The sequence below is a fragment of the Oncorhynchus mykiss genome, chromosome 14, assembly GCF_057628025.1.
Source record: "Oncorhynchus mykiss isolate SJ-2025 chromosome 14, ASM5762802v1, whole genome shotgun sequence".
Taxonomy (NCBI): domain Eukaryota; kingdom Metazoa; phylum Chordata; class Actinopteri; order Salmoniformes; family Salmonidae; genus Oncorhynchus; species Oncorhynchus mykiss.
In genome coordinates this window covers 28,190,001-28,217,225 of record NC_143035.1, presented here as the reverse complement: position 1 = coordinate 28,217,225, position 27,225 = coordinate 28,190,001, and the positions used below count along the sequence as shown (strand labels likewise).

General features: G+C 45.2%; 1 protein-coding gene across 4 annotated transcripts in view; it reads right to left on the bottom strand.

The window, feature by feature from the left end:
- The window catches only part of LOC110489094 (glutamate receptor 1), a 180,227-nt gene that overhangs the window by 53,292 nt on the left and 99,710 nt on the right, over positions 1–27,225 (bottom strand). For all 4 annotated transcript variants that reach the window (XM_036943242.2, XM_036943244.2, XM_036943245.2 and 1 more), the window contains exons 6-11: positions 27,083–27,225; positions 26,034–26,201; positions 22,211–22,315; positions 21,877–21,990; positions 7,336–7,542; positions 2,129–2,577 (exon numbers count right to left, since the gene is read on the bottom strand). The exon at positions 27,083–27,225 is cut by the window's right edge and continues 16 nt beyond it. In XM_036943242.2, the coding sequence (XP_036799137.1) occupies positions 2,129–2,577; positions 7,336–7,542; positions 21,877–21,990; positions 22,211–22,315; positions 26,034–26,201; positions 27,083–27,225 (1,186 nt within the window). The remainder of the gene's footprint in view (positions 1–2,128; positions 2,578–7,335; positions 7,543–21,876; positions 21,991–22,210; positions 22,316–26,033; positions 26,202–27,082) is intronic.

Sequence of the window (27,225 nt, the reverse complement as noted above, 5' to 3'; positions counted from 1 at the left end):
CAATTGTCTTTTTTTTTTGTCAACGATCTACACAGAATACTCTGTAATGAAAAATTATAACATTTGTAAAACATTTATGAAAAGTAAAACAAATATTTCTTGACTAGATAAGTATTCAACCCCCTGAGTCAATACATGATAGAATCAACTTTGACAGTGATTACAGCTCTGAGGTCGTCTCTAAGTGCTTTTCACACCCGGATTCTACAACACATGCCCATTATTCTTTTAAGAATTCTTCCTTGCTAGAACACCATTTTCATGTCTTGCCATAGATTTTCAAGCAGATTTAAGTCAAAACAGGAACATTCACTGTCTTCTTGGTAAGGCACTCCAGTGTAGATTAGGCCTTTGGTGTTTTAGGTTATTATCCTGCTGAAAGGTGAATTCATCTCCCAGTGTCTGGTGGAAAGCAGACTGATCCAGGTTTTCCTCTAGGATTTTGCCTGTGCTTAACTTAACTGTTTATTTTTGATCCTGAAACACTGCCCGGTTGTATTATTTCAATCAAATGAAAGCATAAATGTTTGCTTTATTAACAAGGAATAATGAGTAGAACATGTTGTTAATTCGATGTTGTCAGCATCTTGGTCTTACCTTGAAACGTGATAGTTATTTTCACTCCGTCAATTAGGTTAGTATTGTGGAGTAACTACAATGTTGTTGATCCATCATGGCTGTGATAGTTTTCAACCTATCACAGCCATGTAACTGTTTACTAGTCACTATTGGCCTCATGGTGAAATCCCTGAGCGGTTTCTTCCCTCTCCGGAAACTGAGTAAGGAGGACGGCAGTATCTTTGTAGTGACTGGGTGTATTGATACACAATCCAATGTAATGAATCATTTCACCATGCTCAAAATGTATATTTAATGTCTGCCTCACCCCACCCCCACCCCATCTACCAATAGGTGCCCTTCTTTGCGATGATTTGGAAAACCTCCCTGGTCTTTGTCATTGTATCTGTGTTGGAAATTCACTGATTGACTGAGGGACCTTACAGATAATTGTATGTGTGGGCTACAGAGATGAGGTAGTCATTCCAAAATCATGTTAAACACACAGTCCATGACTTGTTAAGCAATTTTTTACTCCTGGACTTATTGACTCCTGAACTTATTGACTCAGCTTTTCCTTTTTAATTCATTTGTTAACAGTTAGAGAATATTTTTTTTGCCACTTTGAAATTATGGGGTATTCTGTGTTGGTCAGTTACAAAAAAATCGTAATTTTATCAATTTTCAACACAACTAAATGTGGACAATGAGGGGTGTGAATTCTTTCTGAAGACAGTGTAGAATAACTTCACGTCTTCATGAGTTCATCCTTTTTGGTTCTCTAGTTAAGAAGTATTTTAGTACCACTTCTGTCCCACTGTAAATGTGTAACGTACAACTAGTGTAACTGAAAGGGCAGGACTAGGGAACCGTCTCTGTTTGGGACTGGTGTTAAGTATTCAATGACAGCTGACTTAGTGTAAAGTGTTCTGTGAAGACCATTGATCATGAAAGAAGAGAACTTATTTACTCCTGTTTTATCTGACTGACTGACAGACAGAGGGACTCCCTGGGTGGGGAGTGTATTGGGACACACACACACACACACACACACACACACACACAGGTCTCTATGAAAAGAGTCTTTATGCCAATGGCGCTTCCTGGTTTAAATGAGGGTTAAATATAAAACACATTCACTTTTTTAACTATTACACAACAACAATAACAAACCCTAAAAGTTGAAGACAAACAATCACAGGGAAGAGCGTTTATCAGAAAACATAAGCAACCTTTTCAACAGTAGTACAGTACTATGACCACGCTGTCAACTCCCTGGGATGATGCTCTGTCAGTCTCACTGTTTTATCTCACTCCATGTAATCTAAAGGTTCTCTAAGACAACATGTCAAAGTGGTACCAAGAAAACCCTACTGAATTGGGGAAAACCAAAAAATGTCAATACAATAATAGACTGGAGCTTGCAGGGGCAGACTGGGACACTAATTCAGCCCTGGCATTTTATCCGCACTAGTCAAATCACTGTGAGCGCCCCATTGTTTTTCTACATCAGATCTATCCATTGTATTTCTACTTCAGATCTACCTGTATTTCTAAGTGGGTTTCCTACCTGGGTGAGATGTCACATCCCTGCTGCATGAAGGCTCCCAGGGAGAACCAGAGAGAGTTGAAGATGCCAAACTCGTTGGTCTGTTCCTGATTCTGCTGGTTCTGGCCTGGCTGACCAGGGCTCTGCCCCGACTGTAGCCCAGCACCGGGCCCCGTCGGCTGGGTAGGGGTCTGGGGGTCGGCCCCCTCCTCATAGTCCTCTGCGTGCCACTCATAGGGGCTGAAGCGGCTCACCAGGAACAGGACCACACTCACACCGATGTAGGCGAACACGATACACATCCAGATCTCATAGGCCAGCGGGTCCAGGAAGGAGAAGACACCTGGTTTAGACTTGGTGGGCTTCTTGATCATGATGGAGATACCCAGAGACATGAATGGCTTGGAGAAGTCGATCACCTCCTCTCGGACCAGGGTGATGGTCAGCGGGGCTACCGCCACGTCTGCTTTCTGGAGGAGAGAAGGGGTGAAGGGGAGGAACATAAGGATAGAGAAAGTAAGGGAAGGAGGGAGGTAGAGACGGAGGGAAGGCGACAAAGACGTAGAGAGGGAAGGAGGGGTGCAAGAGAGAGAGGTAGGGAAGGAGTGAGGGCAGGAGAGGGAAAGAGAGACATGTTAGAGAGGTAGGGAGGGGGAAAGAGAGACATGTTAGAGAGGTAGGGAGGTAGTGTGAGGGAAAGAGAGACATGTTAGAGAGGTAGGGAGGGAGGTAGGGAGGGAAGGAGGGATGCAAGAGAGAGGTAGGGAAGGAGTGAGGGCAGGAGAGGGAAAGAGAGACTTGTTAGAGAGGTAGGGAGAGAAATAGAGACGTTTTAGAGAGGTAGGGGGAGGGAAAGAGAGACGTTTTAGAGAGGTAGGGGGGAGGGAAAGAGAGACATGTTAGAGAGGTAGGGAGAGAGAAAGAGAGACGTTTTAGAGAGGTAGGGGGGAGGGAAAGAGAGACGTTTTAGAGAGGTAGGGAGAGAGAAAGAGAGACGTGTTAGAGAGGTAGGGAGAGAGAAAGAGAGACGTTTTAGAGAGGTAGGGGGAGGGAAAGAGAGACATGTTAGAGAGGTAGGGAGAGAGAAAGAGAGACGTTTTAGAGAGGTAGGGAGAGAGAAAGAGAGACGTTTTAGAGAGGTAGGGAGAGGGAAATAGAGACGTTTTAGAGAGGTAGGGGGAGGGAAATAGAGACGTTTTAGAGAGGTAGGGGGAGGGAAAGAGAGACGTTTTAGAGAGGTAGGGGGAGGGAAACAGAGACGTTTTAGAGAGGTAGGGGGAGGGAAATAGAGACGTTTTAGAGAGGTAGGGGGAGGGAAATAGAGACATTTTAGAGAGGTAGGGAGAGAGAAAGAGAGACGTGTTAGAGAGGTAGGGGTAGGGAAAGAGAGACATGTTAGAGAGGTAGGGAGAGAGAAAGAGAGACGGTTTAGAGAGGTAGGGAGAGAGAAAGAGAGACGTGTTAGAGAGGTAGGGAGAGACATGTTAGCAATAAATATTTGAGTTGTGCTGTCACCTTGACCCTGAGCTATACTCAAGCAGAGAAAATATTCAAAACAATAGAATATAGCAAGCTGTATACAGATGCATGATCTTATTTTGAGCCAGTTTGCTATAGCAGGAAAATAATCCTTCAGCAACAGGAAATGTGAATTTTTATGTGGTTATTAATGGGCTTTTTTGTAGGTAAATTTTTCTTTTGGACAAATCAAGTCTGACATTTTAAATTGGAAATTACAAACTTTAGAATCCTTTATAAACCTTAAATACACTACAAGTTTGCATTTCCTGCTGTGCAGGAAAATTATCAACAACAAAAGAGTGATCAAATGAGGATCCTACATCTGCAAATAAAAACACTTTACTACATCTGGAAATAGAGCTAGATACTGTCCAGTGCAGTAGGTGTGCTGAAGGAGGACAACGAAGGAGAGAAAATACTGCAAATACTGCAAACTGAGTGTAGAAAACATTACAAAATGCTCTTTCCATGACATAGACTGACCAAGTAAATCCAGGTGAAAGCTATGATCCCTTATTGATGTCACTTGTTAAATCCACTTCAATCAGTATAGATGAATGGTAGGAGACAGGCTAAAGAAGGATTGTTAAACTTGGGACACAATTGAGATTAATTGTGTATGTGTGCCATTCAGAGGGTGAATGGGCAATAAAAAATATTGAAGTGGCTTTGAATGGGGGTATGGCAATAGGTGCTAGGATAACTGGTTTGAGTCAAGAACTGCAATGCTGCTGTTTTCACACTCAACAGTTTCCTGTGTGTATCAAGAATGGTCCACCACCCAAGGACATCCAGCTAACTTAATACAACTGTGGGAAGCAGTGGAGTCAACATGGGCCAGCCTCCCTGTGGATCTCAATATCAGGAAGGTGTTCCTAATGTTTTGTTAAAACCTGTTGCGACTCTAGGGGGAGTATTTTCATTTTTGGGAAAGAAACGGTCCCGTTTTAACAGGATATTTTGTCAGGACAAGATGCTAGAATATGCATATAATTAGGATAGAAAACAGCTTAGGATAGAAAACACTCTAAAGTTTCCAAAACTGTAAAAATATTGTCTGTGAGTATAACAGAACTGATATTGCAGGCGAAAGCCTGAGAAAAATCCAATCCGGAAGTGCCTCATGTTTTGAAAGCTCTGCGTTCCAATGCGTCCCTATTGAGCAGTGAATGGGCTATCAACCAGATTACTCTTTCTCCGTATTCCCCGAGGTGTCTACAGCATTGTGACGTAGTTTTACGCATTTATGTTGAAGAATACCCGTAGGCGGATACATTGCGCAAGTGGTCACCTGATGCTCCCAGAGAGATTCTCGCGTAAAATACAGAGGTAGCCATTATTCCAATCGGTCCTACTGAAAAACGAATTGTCCCGATGGATATATTATCGAATAGATATTTGAAAAACACATTGAGGATTGATTATAAACAACGTTTGCCATGTTTCTGTCGATATTATGGAGCTAATTTGGAATATTTTCAACGTTTTCGTGACTGCAATTTCCAGGCGATTTCTCAGCCAAACGTGAAGAACAAACGGAACTATTTTGCCTACAAAAATAATATTTCTGGAAAAAAGGAACATTTGCTATCTAACTGGGAGTCTCGTGAGTGAAAACATCCGAAGCTCATCAAAGGTAAACAATTTCATTTGATTGCTTTTCTGATTTCCGTGACCAAGTTACCTGCTGCTAGCTGGACAAAATGCTATGCAAGGCTATCGATAAACTTACACAAATGCTTGTCTAGCTTTGGCTGTAAAGCATATTTTGAAAATCTGAGATGACAGGGTGATTAACAAAAGGCTAAGCTGTGTCTCACTATATTTCATTTGTGATTTTCATGAATAGGAATATTTTCTAGGGATATTTATGTCCGTTGCATTATGCTAATTAGTGTCAGGCGATGATTACGCTCCCGCATGCGGCATGGGGAGTCACTAGAGGGTTTAACTAATCAGGAAACACTCAAATTCTGACCTTGATCCCCTGTAGGCCCCGTTCTCCTCCCGTCACACCCACACCCATCTATCTCTCCATAGCATCACAAAGGCCTGTTCTCCTCCCGTCACACCCACACCCATCTATCTCTCCATAGCATCACAAAGGCCTGTTCTCCTCCCGTCACACCCACACCCATCTATCTCTCCATAGCATCACAAAGGCCTGTTCTTCTCCCCTCACACCCACACCCATCTATCTCTCCATAGCATCACAAAGGCCTGTTCTTCTCCCCTCACACCCACACCTATCTCCCATGGCATCACAAAGACCCCTTTAACAGCAGAGATCAGTGCCATGGTGTGAAATGGGTCCTCTTTGTTACAAATCCTTTCCTATGGAAATTGTGTGTCTCTGTGGGCAGATTGCAGGTGCAGAGAAGGAACAGAACATTTCCAGTTGTTCTTCAGTTACGGTAAATAAACGTAACCTCCCCGTCACCTTCTCTCTCTACCAGGGATAGAGATAGAGGAGAGATAGAGGAGAGAGAGAGGAGAGAGAGAGAGAGAGAGAGAGAGAGAGAGAGAGAGAGAGAATGTTTCCCATGCCAATAAAGCCCCTTGAATTGAATTGAATTGAGAGAGAGAGAGAGAGAGAGAGAGAGAGAATGTTTCCCATGCCAATAAAGCCCCTTGAATTGAATTGAATTGAATTGAGAGAGAGAGAGAGAGAGAGAGAGAGAGAGAGAGAGAGAGAGAGAGAGAGAGAGAGAGAGAGAGAGAGAGAGAGAGAGATGTAGAGAGAAATATAAAGTGGAGTGAGAGTGAGAGATTTGGTCCTAAACAGAGAGTACACAGCTGCAGAATACCTGACCACTATGACTTACCCAAATTTAAGGAAAGCTTTGACTATGTACAGACTTAGTGAGCATAGCCTTGCTATTGAGAAAGGCCGTCGTAGACAGACCTGGCTCTCAAGAGAAGACAGGCTATGTGCACACTACCCACAAAATGAGGTGGAAACTGAGCTGCACTTCCTAACCTCCTGTCCAACGTATGACCATATTAGAGATACATATTTCCCTCGGGTTACACAGATCCACAAAGAATTCGAAAACAAACCCAATTTTGATAAACTCCCATATTTACTGGGTGAAACCCCACAGTGTGACATCACAGCAGCAATATTTGTGACCTGTTACCACAAGAAAAGGACAACCAGTGAAGAACAAACACCATTGTAAATACACCCCATATTTATGCTTATTTATTTTCCCTTGTGTACTTTAACCATTTGTACATTGTTACAACACTGTATATATACATAATATGACATTTGTAATGTCTTTATTTTTTTGAAACTTCTGTACAAGTAATGTTTACTGTTCATTTTTATTGTTTATTTCACTTTTGTATATTATCTACCTCACTTGCTTTGGCAATGTGAATATATGTTTCCCATGCCAATAAAGCCCCTTGAATTGAATTGAGAGAGGGTGTGAGAGTGTGTCCACTGCATCCTAAGCTATATAAATTGTTGATTGTTGGAAACTAATTTCCTGTGAAAAAAAATAAAAAATTCTTTAAAAAGGACTACCATGTTTTGCAGATGGTATCAGAGAACATTATAGTGTCAGAAAGACAAATTGTGCGGTGTCATCGTCATAAAAATAGAATGTGACCAATATGAATGTTAACCACCTCCATAAATGTTATGAGCACTTACTAACCCTCTTATAAGCTCTAATAACCACCTTATCAGCACTCACCCCGTACACCAGCTCTCCAACCATGCCGTTCCACATCTTGGTCTCGGAGTCTCTGGCTCCATATTTCCCATCTGAGACCACCTTCAGTTTGTAGTGGTATCCAACGTGCTTGGCGATCTCAGCCGCTAGCTCCACGATGTAACCCTCGTACTTATCGTTCCCTGACAGCTGATCATGGTTCTTCTTCAGCATCACGTATGGGGATTCCTGTAGGAGAAGGAGGGCAGATGCACTCAGGGCTGGGGTCAATTCCATTGAAATTCCAATTTAGGGAGTACACTGAATAGTTTTTTGACTCAAATTAAAATGGAATTGAACTCAAGCCTGGATAGAGTTCCAATATTTTTTATTTAACTACGCAATTCAGTTAAGAACAAATTCTTATTTACAATGACGGCCTAGGAACAGTTCTGCCTTGTTCTGTCTCGTTCTGCCTTGTTCAGGGGCAGAACGACAGATTTTTACCTTGTCAGCTCGGGGATTCGATCTAGCAACATTTTGGTAACTGGCCCAAGGCTCTAACCACTAGGCTACCTGCCACCACATTAAATGTAATTATAAACCGGGTGGTTCGAGCCCTGAATGCTGATTGGCTAAAAGCTGTGGTATATCAGACCATGTATAGTACCAGTAGTATGACAAAAACGTTTTTTACTGCTCTAAATACTAGGGCTGTCCCCGACTAAAATACTGTAAATATTGGTTTACTGAAAGTGATTGGTCAAAATGTTTAAACGTGTATTTTTCCATATATAGACACACCCTTTGTGTTTTAATAAAATCAAATATATGCTTGTCTGTTTGATGAAATAAGACACACATTACTCAAGAGGGAAGCAGAGATCAAGATAACCAGAAGAGAAAAAAACCTGACCGACCATCCTCCTTCCGCTCCTGCTGGCTTTCGCAGATTCTGCCATTACTCTCCTGAAGTTGTGCATCGCCAATTTATCTTACCCTTTCTACCGATCTGCATGCCAGTTATGGTTTTCATATGCACGTTTACGTGGAACAGTTTCTTTTAATTTATAATAACGCCTTCGTATCTCAAAATCATTGTCATGTGGTTAATCAAAATTCTATCCAAATCTAAATAAAAAATTATACAAACCTAAAAAGTAACTTATATGTAACAATTGCCTAGAAAGCCAACAAATAAAAACATTGCAGTCTGCAGGTAGAAAATATACTGATAAAAATAAATATACTATAAATCACATTCACTAAACATGGCTTGTCTGCACCGAAATTCAAACACTGTATCAACTTGGACCCACCCAAGGCTTGCTTTAGCGAACTTGCAACATTATGTCAAATATTCAGGGCCCTCAGTTTCCTGCTCCAGTGAGGTCGGGACAGATACAGCTGGAGGCTATTTTACGCAAGGAATAAGAGCTCATCAGGTAGACCTATTTTATTCCACTGGATCAGAGCATGACATTTTTCCCTTTCACGCTGAGTGGTTATCAAAAGGGAAAGAGCTGGAAATATTTTACAAATACATTGAGGAACTATTGTCATTCTCAGTGGATGGAACAGACGTTGTTTGCTCGCTGTTTGAGGTGAAGAAAACATTACATTGAGAAGCTACACAGCTCATTAGTGGTGGTGCGTTAAGCCAATCAGAAATACTATCAGTTCCCCAAATGGGAACATTTATATGCCTACATTTGCATACAGGCCAGGTAGCCTATAGGTCTAATTGGTAATCAGATGCGTATCCTTACACAACATTGACAGAAACGCTCCAAATTAAAGACAATGACTAATAATGGAATGAAATAAAACAAACTTGTTTCTCACAAATGTAGCATAGGTTGTGGGCTCTGCAAACAACGTGTCCACTCTGACAAGGAGAACGGTAAAATAATATATTGAATGCATTGACAGAAATAACCATAACCAAACAAACATTGTAGATTAGAAATGATAGAAATGAATAGTAAATGTAGGCTACTACTGGTGATATGTAATGGGGAATTGATAGACACTAACAATCAAGGCAAACAATTCACACATTGAAGTTATGAAACAATGAATGTGCACAAATTAGCGGGGGAGAGTGCTTTCTGGAGAGAGATGTGCATTGTGCAGCCACACTCCCCTTCTTGGACTGTGCCATCTCCGCGGCCTCCAGTATGGATCAGTCTCAGCCTCCACAATGGATTAGTTCACTGAGATGGGCTCGAATAAGACAGGTGCAATAACATTTTTTAAATATATATTGTGACTGCTCTACAACAAAAAATGTGCACCAAATACGTGCACCAAACAATCAACCAGTTAACAAATTGGGGTCAGCCCTACTAATTACGTTGGTAACCAGGTTATAATAGCAATATGGCACCTCAGCAGTCTCTGAGCCTGCCTGCCGGACCATTCTGCCTGCCCCTGACCCTGAGCCTGCCTGCCGGACCACTCTGCCTGCCCCTGACCCTGAGCCTGCCTGCCGGACCACTCTGCCTGCCCTTGACCCTGAGCCTGCCTGCACCTTTGCCCCACCTCTGGATTACCGACATCTGCCTGACCCGACCCTGAGCCTGCCTGACGTCCTGTACCTTTCCCCCACTACTCTGGTTATCTACCCCTGCCTGCCTTGGCCTGTCATTTGCCTGCCCTGTTGCCGTTGTAAACATTGTTACTGCGACACAGTCTTCATCTGGGTCTTACCTTCAAACCTGATAGGGTGAACAGTGATGACAGAGAGTCTGGGGGTTGTAAAATAGGATCCTTATAGCAGTCGTAAGGGAAGACATGTTGCAGGAGGCAGTAGAATCACGTGCACAAGTTGTGCTTTTATTTAGGTCCACAGTTGACGATGGGGGTCCAGACGTTAAATTGACAATATATACAAAATTATAAAAAGTGTATGTTTACAAATGTATCGATAACTTCTTCATGAAAAGAAAACGGCTTGGAGCAGGCAAATTTGCCCATTCCATTCAGACTCAGGTCGGGATATCAGGCTCTCGTCAGTTTCCTCTCACAATAAGCAAGATTAATCTGGCAAAATAGCCTCAAAACAGGAGTTTGTATTATTTTAGGCCCTTAACTGGTATTCAATGTAAAATGCATAATCCAAAATCATGAATTAAATCGTATATTTGTCACGGTTTTCTGTATGTGAAGGAGAGTCGGACCAAAATGCGGCGTGTAGATTACGATCCATGTTTATTGACTATAGCAACATGAATCTAAATACAAACAGTGCAAAATAATAAACGTAATGAAAACCGAAACAGCCTACACTGGTGCAAACTAACACTAAGGACAGGAACAATCACCCACAAACACACAGTGAAACCCAGGCTACCTAAATATGGTTCCCAATCAGAGACAATGACGAACACCTGCCTCTGACTGAGAACCATATCAGGCTGAACATAGAAATAGACAAACAAGACATGAAACATAGAATACCCACTCAGATCACACCCTGACCAATCAAAACATAGAAAATACAAAGTAAACTATGGTCAGGGCGTGACAGTACCCCCCCCCCAAGGTGCGGACTCCGGCCGCAAAACCTGAACCTATAGGGGAGGGTCTGGGTGGGCATCTGTCCGCGGTGGCGGCTCTGGCACTGGACGTGGACCCCACTCCATGACAGTTTTAATCCCCCTCCTAAACGTCCCTAAATAGGTTACCCACCACAATGATAACATGGGACAGAGGGACAGCTCGGGACAGAGGTAACTCGGGACAGATGGGTAGCTCAGCACTGAGAAGAAGCCCAGCACTGAGAAGAAGCCCAGGCAGGTAGTAGAAACTACCAGAACCTGGCTGGCTGGCGGTTTCAGCAGATCCTGGTCGACTAGCAGATCTGGAAGAATCTGGTCGACTGGCGGATCTGGGAGAATCTGGTCGACTGGCGGATCTGGGAGAATCTGGTCGACTGGCTGATCTGGGAGAATCTGGTCGACTGGCGGATCTGGGAGAATCTGGTCGACTGGCGGATCTGGGAGAATCTGGTCGACTGGCGGATCTGGGAGAATCTGGTCGACTGGCGGATCTGGAAGAGTCTGGACGACTGGCGGATCTGGAAGAGTCTGGACGACTGGCAGATCTGGAAGAGTCTGGTCGACTGGCAGATCTGGAAGAGTCTGGTCGACTGGCAGATCTGGAAGAGTCTGGTCGACTGGCAGATCTGGAAGAGTCTGGTCGACTGGCAGATCTGGAAGAGTCTGGACGACTGGCAGATCTGGAAGAGTCTGGACGACTGGCAGATCTGGAAGAGTCTGGACGACTGGCAGATCTGGAAGAGTCTGGACGACTGGCAGATCTGGAAGAGTCTGGACGACTGGCAGATCTGGAAGAGTCTGGACGACGGGCAGATCTGGAAGAGTCTGGACGACGGGCAGATCTGGAAGAGTCTGGTCGACCGGCAGATCTGGAAGAGTCTGGTCGACCGGCAGCTCTGGAAGAGTCTGGTCGACCGGCAGATCTGGGAGAGTCTGGTCGACCGGCAGATCTGGGAGAGTCTGGTCGACCGGCAGATCTGGGAGAGTCTGGTCGACCGGCAGATCTGGGAGAGTCTGGTCGACCGGCAGATCTGGGAGAGTCTGGTCGACCGGCAGATCTGGGAGAGTCTGGTCGACCGGCAGATCTGGGAGAGTCTGGTCGACCGGCAGATCTGGGAGAGTCTGGTCGACCGGCAGATCTGGCTGCTCCATGCTGACTGGCTGCTCAATGCTGACTGGCAGCTCTGGCTGCTCCATGCTGACTGGCAGCTCCATGCCGACTGGCAGCTCTGGCTGCTCCATGCTGACTGGCTGCTCCATGCTGACTGGCGGCTCTGGCTGCTCCATACTGACTGGCAGCTCCATGCCGACTGGCAGCTCCAGCTGCTCCATGCTGACTGGCTGCTCAATGCTGACTGGCGGCCCTGGCTGCTCCATGCTAACTGGCAGCTCTGGCGGCTCCTTGCAGACTGGCAGCTCTGGCGGCTCCTTGCAGACTGGCAGCTTTTGCGGCATCCTGCAGACAGGCAGCTCTGGCGGCTCCTTGAAGACTGGCAGCTCCATGCAGACTGACAGCTCCTTGCAGGCTGGCAGCTCCTTGCAGGCTGGCAGCTCTTTGCAGACTGGCAGCTCCTTGCAGACTGGCAGCTCCTTGCAGACTGGCAGCTCCTTGCAGACTGGCAGCTCCTTGCAGACTGGCAGCTCCTTGCAGACTGGCAGCTCTGGCTGCTTCATGTAGACTGACAGCTCTGGCTGCTCCTTGCAAACTGACAGCTCGGGCTGCTTCATGCAGACGGACAGCTCAGGCTGCTCCATGCAGACTGACAGCTCAGGCTGCTCCATGCAGACTGACAGCTCCTTGCAGGCTGGCAGCTCCTTGCAGGCTGGCAGCTCCTTGCAGACTGGCAGCTCCTTGCAGGCTGGCAGCTCCTTGCAGGCTGGCAGCTCCTTGCAGGCTGGCAGCTTTAGCGGCATCCTGCAGACAGGCAGCTCTGGCGGCTCCTTGCAGACTGGCAGCTCCTTGCAGGCTGGCAGCTCCTTGCAGACTGGCAGCTCCTTGCAGACTGGCAGCTCCTTGCAGACTGGCAGCTCCTTGCAGACTGGCAGCTCCTTGCAGACTGGCAGCTCCTTGCAGACTGGCAGCTCTGGCTGCTTCATGTAGACTGACAGTTCTGGCTGCTCCTTGCAAACTGACAGCTCAGGCTGCTCCATGCAGACGGACAGCTCAGGCTGCTCCATGCAGACTGACAGCTCAGGCTGCTCCATGCAGACTGACAGCTCCTTGCAGACTGGCAGCTCCTTGCAGACTGGCAGCTCCTTGCAGACTGGCAGCTCCTTGCAGACTGGCAGCTCGGGCTGCTTCATGCAGACTGGCAGTTCTGGCTGCGCTGAACAGGCGGGAGACTCCGACAGCGCAGGAGAGGAGAGAGGCTCCGGCTGCGCTGAACAGGCGGGAGATTCCGGCAGCGCAGGAGAGCAGAAAGGCTCTGGCTGCGCTGAACAGGCGGGAGACTCCGGCAGCGCAGGAGAGTAGAAAGGCTCTGGCTGCGCTGAACAGTCGGGAGACTCCGATAGCGCAGTAGAGAAGAGAGGCTCTGGCTCTGCTCTCCTCCTTGGCTCCTCACGATAAACAGGGAGAGTTGGCTCAGGTCTGGCTCCTGACTCTGCCACACTCTCCCTGAGCCCCCCCCCAAGAAATCTTTGGGGCTGACTATGGGGCCTCCGTCCGCGCCGCCTTGCTTGCTTCGCAAACTCCATTCTCCTATATCCTTCCGCGCACTGCTCCATCGAATCCCAGGCGGGCTCCGGCACTCTCCCTGGGTCGGCCGCCCACCTGTCGATCTCCTCCCAAGTCGTATACTCCTTATTGCGCATCTCCTCGCGCTGCTCCTGCCTGTTGACACGCTGCTTGGTCCTTTTGTGGTGGGTGATTCTGTCACGGTTTTCTGTATGTGAAGGAGAGTCGGACCAAAATGCGGCGTGTAGATTACGATCCATGTTTATTGACTATAGCAACATGAATCTAAATACAAACAGTGCAAAATAATAAACGTAATGAAAACCGAAACAGCCTACACTGGTGCAAACTAACACTAAGGACAGGAACAATCACCCACAAACACACAGTGAAACCCAGGCTACCTAAATATGGTTCCCAATCAGAGACAATGACGAACACCTGCCTCTGACTGAGAACCATATCAGGCTGAACATAGAAATAGACAAACAAGACATGAAACATAGAATACCCACTCAGATCACACCCTGACCAATCAAAACATAGAAAATACAAAGTAAACTATGGTCAGGGCGTGACAATATTAGTAATTTTATAGAATGATCTTCTACCTCATGATTCTTGCAAATGTGTATGTGGACTTGAAACATTGTGCCCACTCACAGGATTGGAAATGGTAAGTGAAATGCAACAAAATTGTACCAAAATGAAACAACATTTCTACAATGCTGATATAAACATTAAGGAATGAAATGTAACACTAGTGATTATTGTAAATTCACGTGGAATATAGATTTAACAGAAATGTAGGCTAGTTTATCATGGGGAAACATTAACAAACATTTAGAATGTGAAAACAAAAGCGCTTTGAAATTGTGAGTTTGGAGAGCGCACTAGTTGACTGTCTAGTGAGTCAATGGGATTACTACCACAGGGATTCCTACCCTATTGTAAGGAGAGGGAGATCAGTTCATTTGATAAGGAAGTACAGATAATGTAGCCATGGTTTTTATAATCAGAAATACACCATATACACAAAAGTGTATTAGTGGATTCGCTTATTTCATTGCTGACAGGTTTATAAAATTGAGCACCATGCAATCTCCATAGCATAGCCAAACATTGGCAGTAGAATGGACTTACTGAAGAGTTACTTTCAACGTAGCACCGTCATAGGATGCCACCTTTCCAACAAGTCAGTTTGTCACATTTTTGTGCTGTTATTGTGTGCTGTTATTGTCAAGTGGAAACGTCTAGGAGCAACAACGGCTCAGCCGCGAAGTGGTAGGCCACACAAGCTCACAGAACAGTGCTGACCAAGCCGCACTGCTTCTTGACACAACCTTGAAGCCAGCCGCACCAATGTGTCGGAGGAAACACCGTACACCTGGCGACCTGGTCAGCGTGCACTGCGCCCGGCCCGCCACAGGAGTCACTAGTGCGCATCGTTAGGGAGGCCCAACCCTCCCTAACAATGCTGGGCCAATTGTGTGCTGCCCCATGGACCTCCCGGTCATGGCCGGCTGCGACAGAGCCTGGGCTCGAACCCAGAGTCTCTGGTGGCACAGCTAGCACTGAGATGCAGTGCCTTAGACCACTGCACCACCCGGGAGGCACAGAGAGATCCTTGATGAAAACCTGCTCCAGATCGCTCAGGTCCTCAGACTAGGGCGAAGGTTCACCTTCCAAAAAGACAACGACCCTAAGCACACTGCCCAGACAAAGCAGGAGTGGCTTCAGGACAAGTCTCTGAATGTCCTTGAGTGACCCAGCCAGAGCACGGACTTAAACCCGATCGAACATCTCTGGAGAGACTTAAAAATAGCTGTGCAGCAACACTCCCCATCCAACCTGACAGAGCTTGAGAGGATCTGCAGAGAAGAATGGAAGAAATTCCCCAAATACAGGTGTGCCAAGCTTGTAGCATCAAACCCAAGAAGAATCATCGCTGTAATCGGTGTCAAAGGTGCTTCAACAAAGTATTGAGTAAAGCGTCTGAATACTTACGGAAATGAAATATATCTGTTTTTTAGCAAACATTTCTACAAACCTGATTTTGCTTTGTCATTTGGGGTATTGTGTGTAGATTGGTGAGGAAAAAAATATTTCATTTTAGAAAAAGGCTGTAACAAAATGTGAAAAAAGTCAAGGGGTCTGAATACTTTCCGAATATCTGAGATTTTTATTATGGCATCGCCGTTGAGATCTTCTGTTAGGGATTTTTTATTCAGAAAATACCCTTCACATCACGTGAAAGATTTATGCTTTAGTGACAGAGAAGTGACAGAGATGTAACTTGTTGTGCCACAAACGTTTATGCAGCTGCTACTTAGACAGATCAAACTATAGAAAATAACACCTGGCAACCAGGTTCTTTATCATCGAATCCATAGGCCTTTCAGAGAAGGTAAATTATTCATTTAGGTTTACAATACCGTTAAAATATTGGCACATCGAAGATCAATATTGGATGGATTTAATAGGAGCTCGTATCAGAACATACAAAAGTATCTGTCATATTTGCAAAGAGGGACTTTGGAATAATGTAATATCCATACACAGCCCTGAGGAGGTCAGACAAAAAATGTTACCAGCTCATAAAGTTTATCACCACTTTTCTCAAGATGAGACCATAGATGTGATGTATGCTTGATATATTATATTATTCAGGAGAATTTACAAAGTAGCAGCTAAACACAGCAATGGGATAGAATGGAGCTACTAAAGCCTTGTTCTATTGAGGATCTCTCCTGGGGAGGTATTTCAATAGGATGGTTCATGTTTGATCATTAAGCCACAAGCACGGTGGAATAATAATTGCTAATAGGCCTACGATTAAACCAAGAAAGATCATTAGACAATTGATCTTTATAAATCATTATATTATCACTACCATGGAGAAGACCTACAGTTAGCCAGTTACACAATTAGCTGTTTCATGATTACATATCATTAGACTGTATGGCCCTTCCATAACCAAGGAGTAATATTCAACCCAGAAAGATCATTATATTTGATCATTATGGAGGTGCCGCCTGTCGGTGAGCCTGGGGGTTCATTATGTGGACATCACAAAGACACCTGGTGAACCTGACACTGACAGGTTTATTAGTGGCCCACGCACTGTGTGTGTGTGTGTGTGTGTGTGTGTGTGTGTGTGTGTGTGTGTGTGTGTGTGTGTGTGTGTGTGTGTGTGTGTGTTTGTGTGTGTGTGTGTCGGTAGAGCAGGCCATCACTGCCAGCCCACCTCTATTCTGAGGGGTTATCCTATTCCTGTTCTACCAGCCAGACAACCAATTGGACCTTTTCAGAGATATTAGACATCCTGGCAAGATTACAACTGACATGACACCTGAGGCCCTGTACTCACTCCTTTCTCTCTCTCTCTGTCTCTCTTTGTGTGTGTGTCTCTCTCCCTCTCCCACTTTCTCTGTCTGTGTGTGTCTCTTTCTCGCTCTCTCTCCCTCTTTCTCTGTGTGTCTCTCTCTCTCTCGCTCTCTCTGTCTCTCTGTCTCTCTGTCTCTGTCTCTGTCTCTCTCTCTCTCTCTCTCTCTCTCTCTGTGTGTGTATGTCTTTCTCACACACTCTGGTCTCTTCTTCTCTCTTTCTCCTGCTCCATACCAGGACATTTCAGGCAAACCCGTATTGAACAAACACAGCTAGCACATAACATTCTAATAACCATGTTTATCAGAGCTTGGTGAAAGTGTGGTTTTCCAATAGTTATTTTGCATACAACCTTTCCACACCGTTCTGGGAATGGTGCAGGATAGTTTTCTTTTCTTTGAATTTCATTACGTTAACAGAACCTTTCCTGAAAGTTCAAACATGGTTACATTTAATAACAATTTTGGTTGTGTTCGAGGAGCTTTCTCAACTGGTTTGACATTGGGAATGTTTCTCAAATAGTTAAGAAAACCACGTTCTCCTGTGGGAATTTCAATACGTCAGCATAACGTTTCCACCAGGGTTCTTCACGGTTAATGGTACACTGGAGGAAGTAGTGGAGGAGAGCCAATACCCACAAGTCGTTTCAAGCTGCAGTAGAGATTTAAGCTAAGACTGCGCTGAGCGCACAAATCCTTATTCCATATTTTATCAGCTGCTGTACAGGCCAGTTTTCCTCTGTGTGTTACAGTAATAACTGTCCCCTTGCTGGTTACGGATCAGGGGAAGGTAATCATCGCTACACACAGAGCCTCTAGGTCCTCTGGCAGAGCGACAGGACCCCAGGGAGGGAGTGGAGGGAAAGGTCGGTTTCAGAGCAGTTTGACAGGCTGCACAGACACACATACACACACACACACATTCCACATACACACACCACACACACACACGCACACACACCACTCACACAGACACACACACAAACACATTTGTGCACACACACACACACGCACTCACTCACGCACACACACACAGATAGCAGGTCCACTAGGACTCACTCTCTCACTGACCTATAATAGGTCAATAGACACCGGCTGCCACTCAGGCGGCGTACCAACACACACACACACAGAACACCATGGCTTTGGACAAATGCTTAAGAAATGCACCTGTTCTTCCTTCCATGGACCCTTTCTTCTTTCCTTCCTTCCTAACATCCTGAAAGCAGAGAGAATCAATGTCTTCTAATGCTTCCAGTTATATCTAATGTCTGATCGTTGATGAGGGGTTTTCAACGGCATGTATCCAGTCTACAGTGTAATAATTCCTCTTGGAAAGACAATTTAGTTGTATTCTAGAGTTGTGCCCACAGTAAACATAAAAAATAAAAAAATAAAAGAAGATTCCACTACAGGAAATCCCAACTAAAAGCCAGCACATAGCCTGGTCTTAAAACAACATTTTGTCTGCCTGTGAAGAGGCACCAAGCCTTCCTGCTAGATTAAGGACAGTTATTATTTCCCCCTCCACACACGCACGCACGCACGCACGCACGCACGCACACACACACACACACACACACACACACACACACACACACACACACACACACACACACACACACACACACACACACACACACACGGCTTGCCTTTCCCCCTTCGCAGCTCTCGTCTTAAAACCCGGTTCTGCAGGACAGGCAGGCGGGTGGCAAGATGCTGAAATCCCTCAGCCCATTAACCTCTCTCCATGGAGGTCTACTGGAGGCCTGGGAGTCTGGAGGCCTGGGAGGTTTGTTCCATCTAGTCTTCCTGGAACAAACCTTAGCCCAGCTCCCTTCTCCCTGGAACAAACCTTAGCCCAGCTCCCTTCTCCCTGGAACAAACCTTAGCCCAGCTCCCTTCTCCCTGGAACAAACCTTAGCCCAGCTCCCTTCTCCCTGGATCAAACCTTAAACCAGCTCCTTTCTCCCTGGAACAAACCTTAGCCCAGCTCCCTTCTCCCTGGAACAAACCTTAGCCCAGCTCCCTTCTCCCTGGATCAAACCTTAAACCAGCTCCTTTCTCCCTGGAACAAACCTTAGCCCAGCTCCCTTCTCCCTGGATCAAACCTTAAACCAGCTCCTTTCTCCCTGGAACAAACCTTAGCCCAGCTCCCTTCTCCCTGGAACAAACCTTAGACCAGCTCCCTTCTCCCTGGATCAAACCTTAAACCAGCTCCTTTCTCCCTGGAACAAACCTTAGCCCAGCTCCCTTCTCCCTGGATCAAACCTTAAACCAGCTCCTTTCTCCCTGGAACAAACCTTAGACCAGCTCCCTTCTCCCTGGAACAAACCTTAGACCAGCTCCCTTCTCCCTGGAACAAACCTTAGACCAGCTCCCTTCTCCCTGGAACAAACCTTAGACCAGCTCCCTTCTCCCTGGAACAAACCTTAGACCAGCTCCTTTCTCCCTGGAACAAACCTTAGACCAGCTCCCTTCTCATATCCCCCATACCACCCACCTGCCACCTCCCACTACCCAAAGCTAGAGGCCCTGGAGCCTATCCTCCATACCACCCATCTCCCACAACCCCCAGCTAGAGGTCCTTTCTGTGGGCAGGAGACACACACACACACACACACACACACACACACACACACACACACACACACACACACACACACACACAACAGGACTTCTGTTAACCGGTATTAACCGGCCCGTGGCCGTAAAAAAATGGAAAAGACAAATAATTTAAATGCCAAAGGTCAATTGTTCGGCAGAAGAATAGAAAAATCCCATTGCAAAATAATGTTCATTGTTGGAAATACCAGTCGACGTAAATAATGTGTTTTAGCATGCCTATTCATTGTTGGAAATACCAGTCGACGTAAATAATGTATTTTAGCATGCCTATTCATTGTTGGAAATACCAGTCGACGTAAATAATGTATTTTAGCATGCCTATTCATTGTTGGAAATACCAGTCGACGTAAATAATGTATTTTAGCATGCCTATTCATTGTTGGAAATACCAGTCGACGTAAATAATGTATTTTAGCATGCCTATTCATTGTTGGAAATACCAGTCGACGTAAATAATGTATTTTAGCATGCCTATTCATTGTTGGAAATACCAGTCAACGTAAATAATGTTTTTTAGCATGCCTATTCATTGTTGGAAATACCAGTCGACGTAAATAATGTATTTTAGCATGCCTATTCATTGTTGGAAATACCAGTCGACGTAAATAATGTATTTTAGCATGCCTATTCATTGTTGGAAATACCAGTCGACGTAAATAATGTATTTTAGCATGCCTATTCATTGTTGGAAATACCAGTCGACGTAAATAATGTATTTTAGCATGCCTATTCATTGTTGGAAATACCAGTCGACGTAAATAATGTATTTTAGCATGCCTATTCATTGTTGGAAATACCAGTCGACGTAAATAATGTATTTTAGCATGCCTATTCATTGTTGGAAATACCAGTCGACGTAAATAATGTATTTTAGCATGCCTATTCATTGTTGGAAATACCAGTCAACGTAAATAATGTATTTTAGCATGCCTATTCATTGTTGGAAATACCAGTCGACGTAAATAATGTATTTTAGCATGCCTATTCATTGTTGGAAATACCAGTCGACGTAAATAATGTATTTTAGCATGCCTATTCATTGTTGGAAATACCAGTCGACGTAAATAATGTATTTTAGCATGCCTATTCATTGTTGGAAATACCAGTCGACGTAAATAATGTTTGACTGGTCCTGCTTATCAGTCTATAGGTTAATTAGCATCATTTAGTGGAATTAAATTGGCACGTGTGTATATTCGTTATGTATCTTATTTATCACACGCTCACGACATACAGATACAGAAACTTTGAGCAGAAAATCTGTCAGACAGCACGGGAGCTGCTGCTACAGCATCTCAAACAGAAAATGCACAGGTTTCACCAGCACGTCTCACACCACGTTGCAATGAGCCGGAGGCCGTATGCATTTTGAAAACATATACTTCATTGTTGGAAACCTGAACATTTACTACATATTATGAGGTTAAGACTCATATTATGACTTGCTTCAGAGTATCCTAGCCAAAAATCAGACCATATCCGTGGAGACATTTATTTTATATAAACTTTATTTCATTGTCCAGTATCCAAAGGCACAATCTGAGTCATATTAGCAACCCATGCTAGTTGATGCAGCTTAGAGCCCCCCCTTTCTACATTTATAACTGATCATTTCATCTCTTTCACATGAAACCGCTCGCTTTTGACAACAGTGTTTTCCAGCTCTGCAGTAAGGGACAAACATTCGCTGCACCTACAATGTGAAGAAATAATAGTTTATCAACATTTTAAGCCAAACGTTCTGATCTATTTGGGGTGGCAAGTAGCCTAGTGGTTAGAGCGTTGGGTCAATAACCCAAAGATTGCTGGATTGAATCGCCGAGCTGACAAGGTAAAAGTCTGTCGTTCTGCCCCTGAACAAGGCAGCTAACCCACTGTTCCCCGGTAGGCCGTCATTGTAAATAAGAATTTGATCTTAACTGACTTGCCTAGTTAAATAAAAAAATACTTTTTAATATACATTGCTTTAATGTAGCCTAGGACTACTGGATCTATCATCCCACAACTGTCCCAGAGTGTTCGGAATAGGCTCTCTTTCTCTACAAGCTGAACAATAGAATAGGTCAACTTCTCTACTATAGGGATAGTAGATTGACATAGGCTAGTGCTTTTGCTGTTCGTTACTCATCTTTTTGGGTGAGGAAAAGGAAATGGGACTGTTATTCTAACGTTTTCAAAATGAAAATGATGCCGGTCATATGTCCGGTGCCAACGGAAAACATGGCACACGCACACACACACGCACACACACACGCACGCACGCACACACGCACGCACGCACGCACGCACACACACACACACACACACACACACACACACACACACTGACCAGGATGGTGGTAACTATGTAGGTCCTGTTCTGTAGGCCGTAGCTGCTGTCGTTGCTTCCTCTCATGAAGGTGGCTGTGCTCACATACTTCTCGTCCTCGTTCCAGTAGCCCACCTGATTCACATACAAGATAAACAGGCAAGTGAAAAAACTGCCGGGCCATGAAGGAAACCTTGATTTGATCTGATACTGTACTGATATAATATGAGACTGCAATGAAACACTACTGGACATGAGTCCTCACACTTGACATCAAATAAGATCCTATAAGGTCCCATTAGATCCCATTAGATCCTATACGATTCTATAAGATCCTACAGATCTCATGACCCACCTTCTTAGGTCCAGAGGGGGCTAGCTCCATCACACTGACGGTGAAGTTGGTCCTGCGTCCTTTCTCATTGAACTGGATATGACCTGTCAGGCCATGGATACGCACCTAACACACGGGGAGGGACAGAATGAATAGAGCATCGATAGCACAGAGACACAGGAAGCAGTTACCATCTAGGTCTTTAGGTGTAGGACTCATAATAAAGTAGTATTCTATTAGCCTCATTGACAGGAAACATCATCTGGAGATCTGTTTCTTCAACTGCCTTGTCTTGATGTTCATTGGAGCATGTGTGTGTGTATTATGTGTGTGTGTGTGTGTGTGTGTGTGTGTGTGTGTGTGTGTGTGTGTGTGTGTGTGTGTGTGTGTGTGTAGCTGGTATTGTGTGTGTGTGTGTGTGTGTGTACACTGATTGTACAACACATTAGGTAAACATTCTCTTGCCATTACAGACTGACCAGGTGGATCCAGGTGAAAGCCATGGTCCCTTATTGATGTCACCTGTTAAATTAACTTCAATCAGTGTAAATGAAGAGAAATTGAGACATGGATTGTGTTTGTGTCAGCCTCTGAATGGACAAGACAAAATATTTAAGTGCCTTTGAATGGGGTATGGTAGTAGGTGCCAGGCACATCAGTTTGTGTCAAGAACTGCAAAGCTGCTGGGTTTCTCACCCTTAATAGTTTCCTGTGTGTATCAAGAATGGTCTTCCACCCAAAGGACATACAGCCAACTAAAGGAAGCATTGGAGTCAACATGAGCCAGCATCCCTGTGGAAAGCTTTCAACACCTTGTAGAGTCCATGCCCCCAATGAATTTAAGTTTAAGTCTGTAGCGTTTGTGTGTGTGTAGTGTGTGTTCAGTGCAGCATGTTAGTGTTGGAAGAATGATGGGTTTAATTGAGCGAGCGGAACATCAAACTCCTCTCTGCCCTCAGGCAGATGTCTGCATTCACTCGGACCAGATGACAGCTAGACATAGCCGCGGAGACACTATGTGTGTGCCTGTGCGTCCGTGCGTCCTGTACTCCCTGTATATAGCCTCCACGTTGACTCTGTATCTGTACCCCCTGTATATAGCCTCCACGTTGACTCTGTACCTGTACTCCCTGTATATCGCCTGCACATTGACTCTGTACCAGTACCCCCTGTATATAGCCTCCACATTGACTCTGTACCTGTACCCCCTGTATATAGCCTCCACATTGACTCTGTACCTGTACTCCCTGTATATCGCCTCCACATTGACTCTGTACCAGTACCCCCTGTATATAGCCTCCACATTGACTCTGTACCTGTACCCCCTGTAAATAGCCTCCACATTGACTCTGTACCTGTACCCCCTGTATATAGCCTCCACGTTGACTCTGTACCTGTACCCCCTGTATATAGCCTCCACGTTGACTCTGTACCTGTACCCCCTGTATATAGCCTCCACGTTGACTCTGCACCGGTACCCCCTGTATATAGCCTCCACGTTGACTCTGCACCGGTACCCCCTGTATATAGCCTCCACGTTGACTCTGTACCTGTACCCCCTGTATATAGCCTCCACATTGACTCTGTACCAGTACCCCCTGTATATAGCCTCCACATTGACTCTGTACCAGTACCCCCTGTATATAGCCTCCACGTTGACTCTGTACCTGTACCCCCTGTATATAGCCTCCACGTTGACTCTGTACCTGTACCCCCTGTAAATAGCCTCCACATTGACTCTGTACCTGTACCCCCTGTATATAGCCTCCACGTTGACTCTGTACCTGTACCCCCTGTATATAGCCTCCACATTGACTCTGTACCGGTACTCCCTGTATATAGTCTCCACATTGACTCTGTACCAGTACCCCCTGTATATAGCCTCCACATTGACTCTGTACCTGTACTCCCTGTATATAGCCTCCACATTGACTCTGTACCGGTACTCCCTGTATATAGCCTCCACATTGACTCTGTACCTGTACTCCCTGTATATAGCCTCCACATTGACTCTGTACCTGTACCCCCTGTATATAGCCTCCACGTTGACTCTGTACCTGTACCCCCTGTAAATAGCCTCCACATTGACTCTGTACCTGTACCCCCTGTAAATAGCCTCCACATTGACTCTGTACCTGTACTCCCTGTATATAGCCTCCACATTGACTCTGTACTGGTACCCCCTGTATATAGCCTCCACGTTGACTCTGTACCTGTACCCCCTGTATATAGCCTCCACATTGACTCTGTACCGGTACTCCCTGTATATAGCCTCCACATTGACTCTGTACCTGTACTCCCTGTATATAGCCTCCACATTGACTCTGTACCTGTACTCCCTGTATATCGCCTCCACGTTGACTCTGTACCGGTACTCCCTGTATATAGCCTCCACATTGACTCTGTACCTGTACTCCCTGTATATCGCCTCCACGTTGACTCTGTACCTGTACCCCCTGTATATAGCCTCCACATTGACTCTGTACCTGTACTCCCTGTATATCGCCTCCACGTTGACTCTGTACCGGTACTCCCTGTATATAGCCTCCACGTTGACTCTGTACCTGTACTCCCTGTATATAGCCTCCACATTGACTCTGTACCAGTACCCCCTGTATATAGCCTCCACATTGACTCTGTACCAGTACCCCCTGTATATAGCCTCCACATTGACTCTGTACCTGTACTCCCTGTATATAGCCTCCACATTGACTCTGTACCTGTACTCCCTGTATATCGCCTCCACGTTATGTTATTTTACTGCTGCTCTTTAATCATTTGTTACTTTTATTTCTTTATTTTTTTAAGGTATTTTCTTAACACTGCATTGTTGGTTAAGGGCTTGTAAGTAAGCATTTCACTGTAAGGTCTACTACACCTGTTGTATTTGGTGCCTGTGTCAAATACCATTTGGTTTGATTTGACAACACATTTTAAGGTGAATTTCCCCCTTAATTTAAGTGGAAAACTTAAGTGCGCCCATGAGGTCCCTTAACCCTTCTGTGCCTCATTCAGTATGGATATCAATGTCAACAGCATTTGTGGAGGTGATTATTGCTTTCATCTGCCCCAGTTTCAAGAGGAAAACATCCACCATCTAGTTAGCTACTTAGCTAAACAATGGAAGGTGCACAATCCATGGCTGAAAAGCTAGCTGGGGAGCTAGCTACCTACTCTGTAAGTTAGCCTGACGTGCTAGGAAGTCATATAAACATGTTTTATTATCTTCTGAATCAATGTGATTATCTTGTCTTGAATGTAGAAGCTTTATCTCCCAAAATAAATGTGAATAAGGTCATCTCCATGGTAACCAGAGACTCTTTCTTCTGTAGATGCTTGCAAACTACCATAAAACGATGCCCTTAACTAAGGAAATGTGTGAGGACATGGGTTGACTTGAATCTTGAGTGACCTGGCTGCTCTGTCACCCTGTCCGTAATACTTGATTTCATTCCCATCTCAGAACACTGCATAACTAAACTCCATTGTTGATGTCATATTCCATGATGATCACAGGCAGGTTTTGTTTACCTGACGTGATCACACATTCCATCCAGGAAGCTCATAGGTGACTCAATGGGAACGTTAGGTGACAGAATACAGATCTAATTTGTTCAGCAGGGCCCGACTCAGGATGGGTTAGCCAACATGCCACTCAGGAGCTTGTCTGTGTATGTTGTTGTGCTTGTGTGTGTGTGTGTGTGTGTGTGTGTGTGTGTGTGTGTGTGTGTGTGCGTGCGCGTGCGTGCGCGTGCGTGTGCGTGTGTGTGTGTGTGTGTGTGTGTAAGAGTGAGTGAGAGTATCCCTCATTTCTACCAGCAGAGTAGTGTGTGTGTGGGTGTACCTGTTGCAGGGCTCTCTGTATATCTATGCCTTGGCCCCATGGTGCCGGCGGATTGGCGAGGCATTCGCCTGCGTTGCCACGGCGAGAGATGTCTATCCTCTGTTTCCGAAGGTTCTGGAATGCTGTAGACATCACCTTCACCCCATCATATGTCAACGCTCCGGTGTACTACAGACAGAAAAAGCAAGAGACAGAGAGATAGAGAGAGAGAGAGAGAGAGAGAGAGGAAGGGGTTGGAGCGGTGAGAGAGAGAGAGAAAGAGAGAGACACGTCCTCATTACACTTAAAACAACACATATTGAAAGGGTTTGGTCATGATAAAACAATTCAAGAGGAAGGTGATGGAAGCAAGTAAGGCAGAGACCATTATAGAGAGATCAGAGCAGAGATCATTATAGAGAGATCAGAGCAGAGATCATTATAGAGAGATCAGAGCAGAGATCATTATAGTGAGATCAAAGCAGACTCCATTATAGAGAGCTCAGAGCAGAGATCATTATAGTGAGATCAAAGCAGACTCCATTATAGAGAGGTCAGAGTAGAGATCAGTGTAGAGAGATCAGAGCAGAGATCGGTATAGAGAGGTCAGAGTAGAGATTTATAGAGAGATCAGAGCAGAGATGGCCCAAAGTGTAACTTTAAGTGTGTGTGTGTGTGTGTGTGTTTAGGTGTGTACATGCGCACGTGCTTCCGAAGCTCCCAGACCATGGAGCAATGTAAGATAGGCAACGGCACAAGGTCTGGGGGCAATGTTGGATTTTCTTGGACATTTCAAAGGGGGGGGGGGGGGGGGAATCTACCAGGGAGGGTCCTCTTCAGACATACTCTCAACAAATCACGAGTTTGGGAAGCAGGGCTTAAAACGCTGCCGGAAATAGACACAGAAGCGGCATGACATGGCAGTCACGTGACCAGAGAATCGCTTCCAATTTCCAACTCGTACTCTCTGTCCCAACTGACGCCGGAACTTGCACAGACGTGTTAAGCTGGAGCATTGAAACCCGTCTGTTTAAAGAGACTAGTGTGTGTATGTATGTGGAGTGTAGGACCTTCAGGCGTCTCTTGGGGAATTTGGCGTCTTTGTTTTCAAACTCCATCCACTGCTGAATGGTACGGCTGACGTTCTGCTCTGTGTAGTTGACCAGCTGGAAGCCTGTGATGTTGGCCCCTCCTTTCCTCAGGTCCGTTAGAT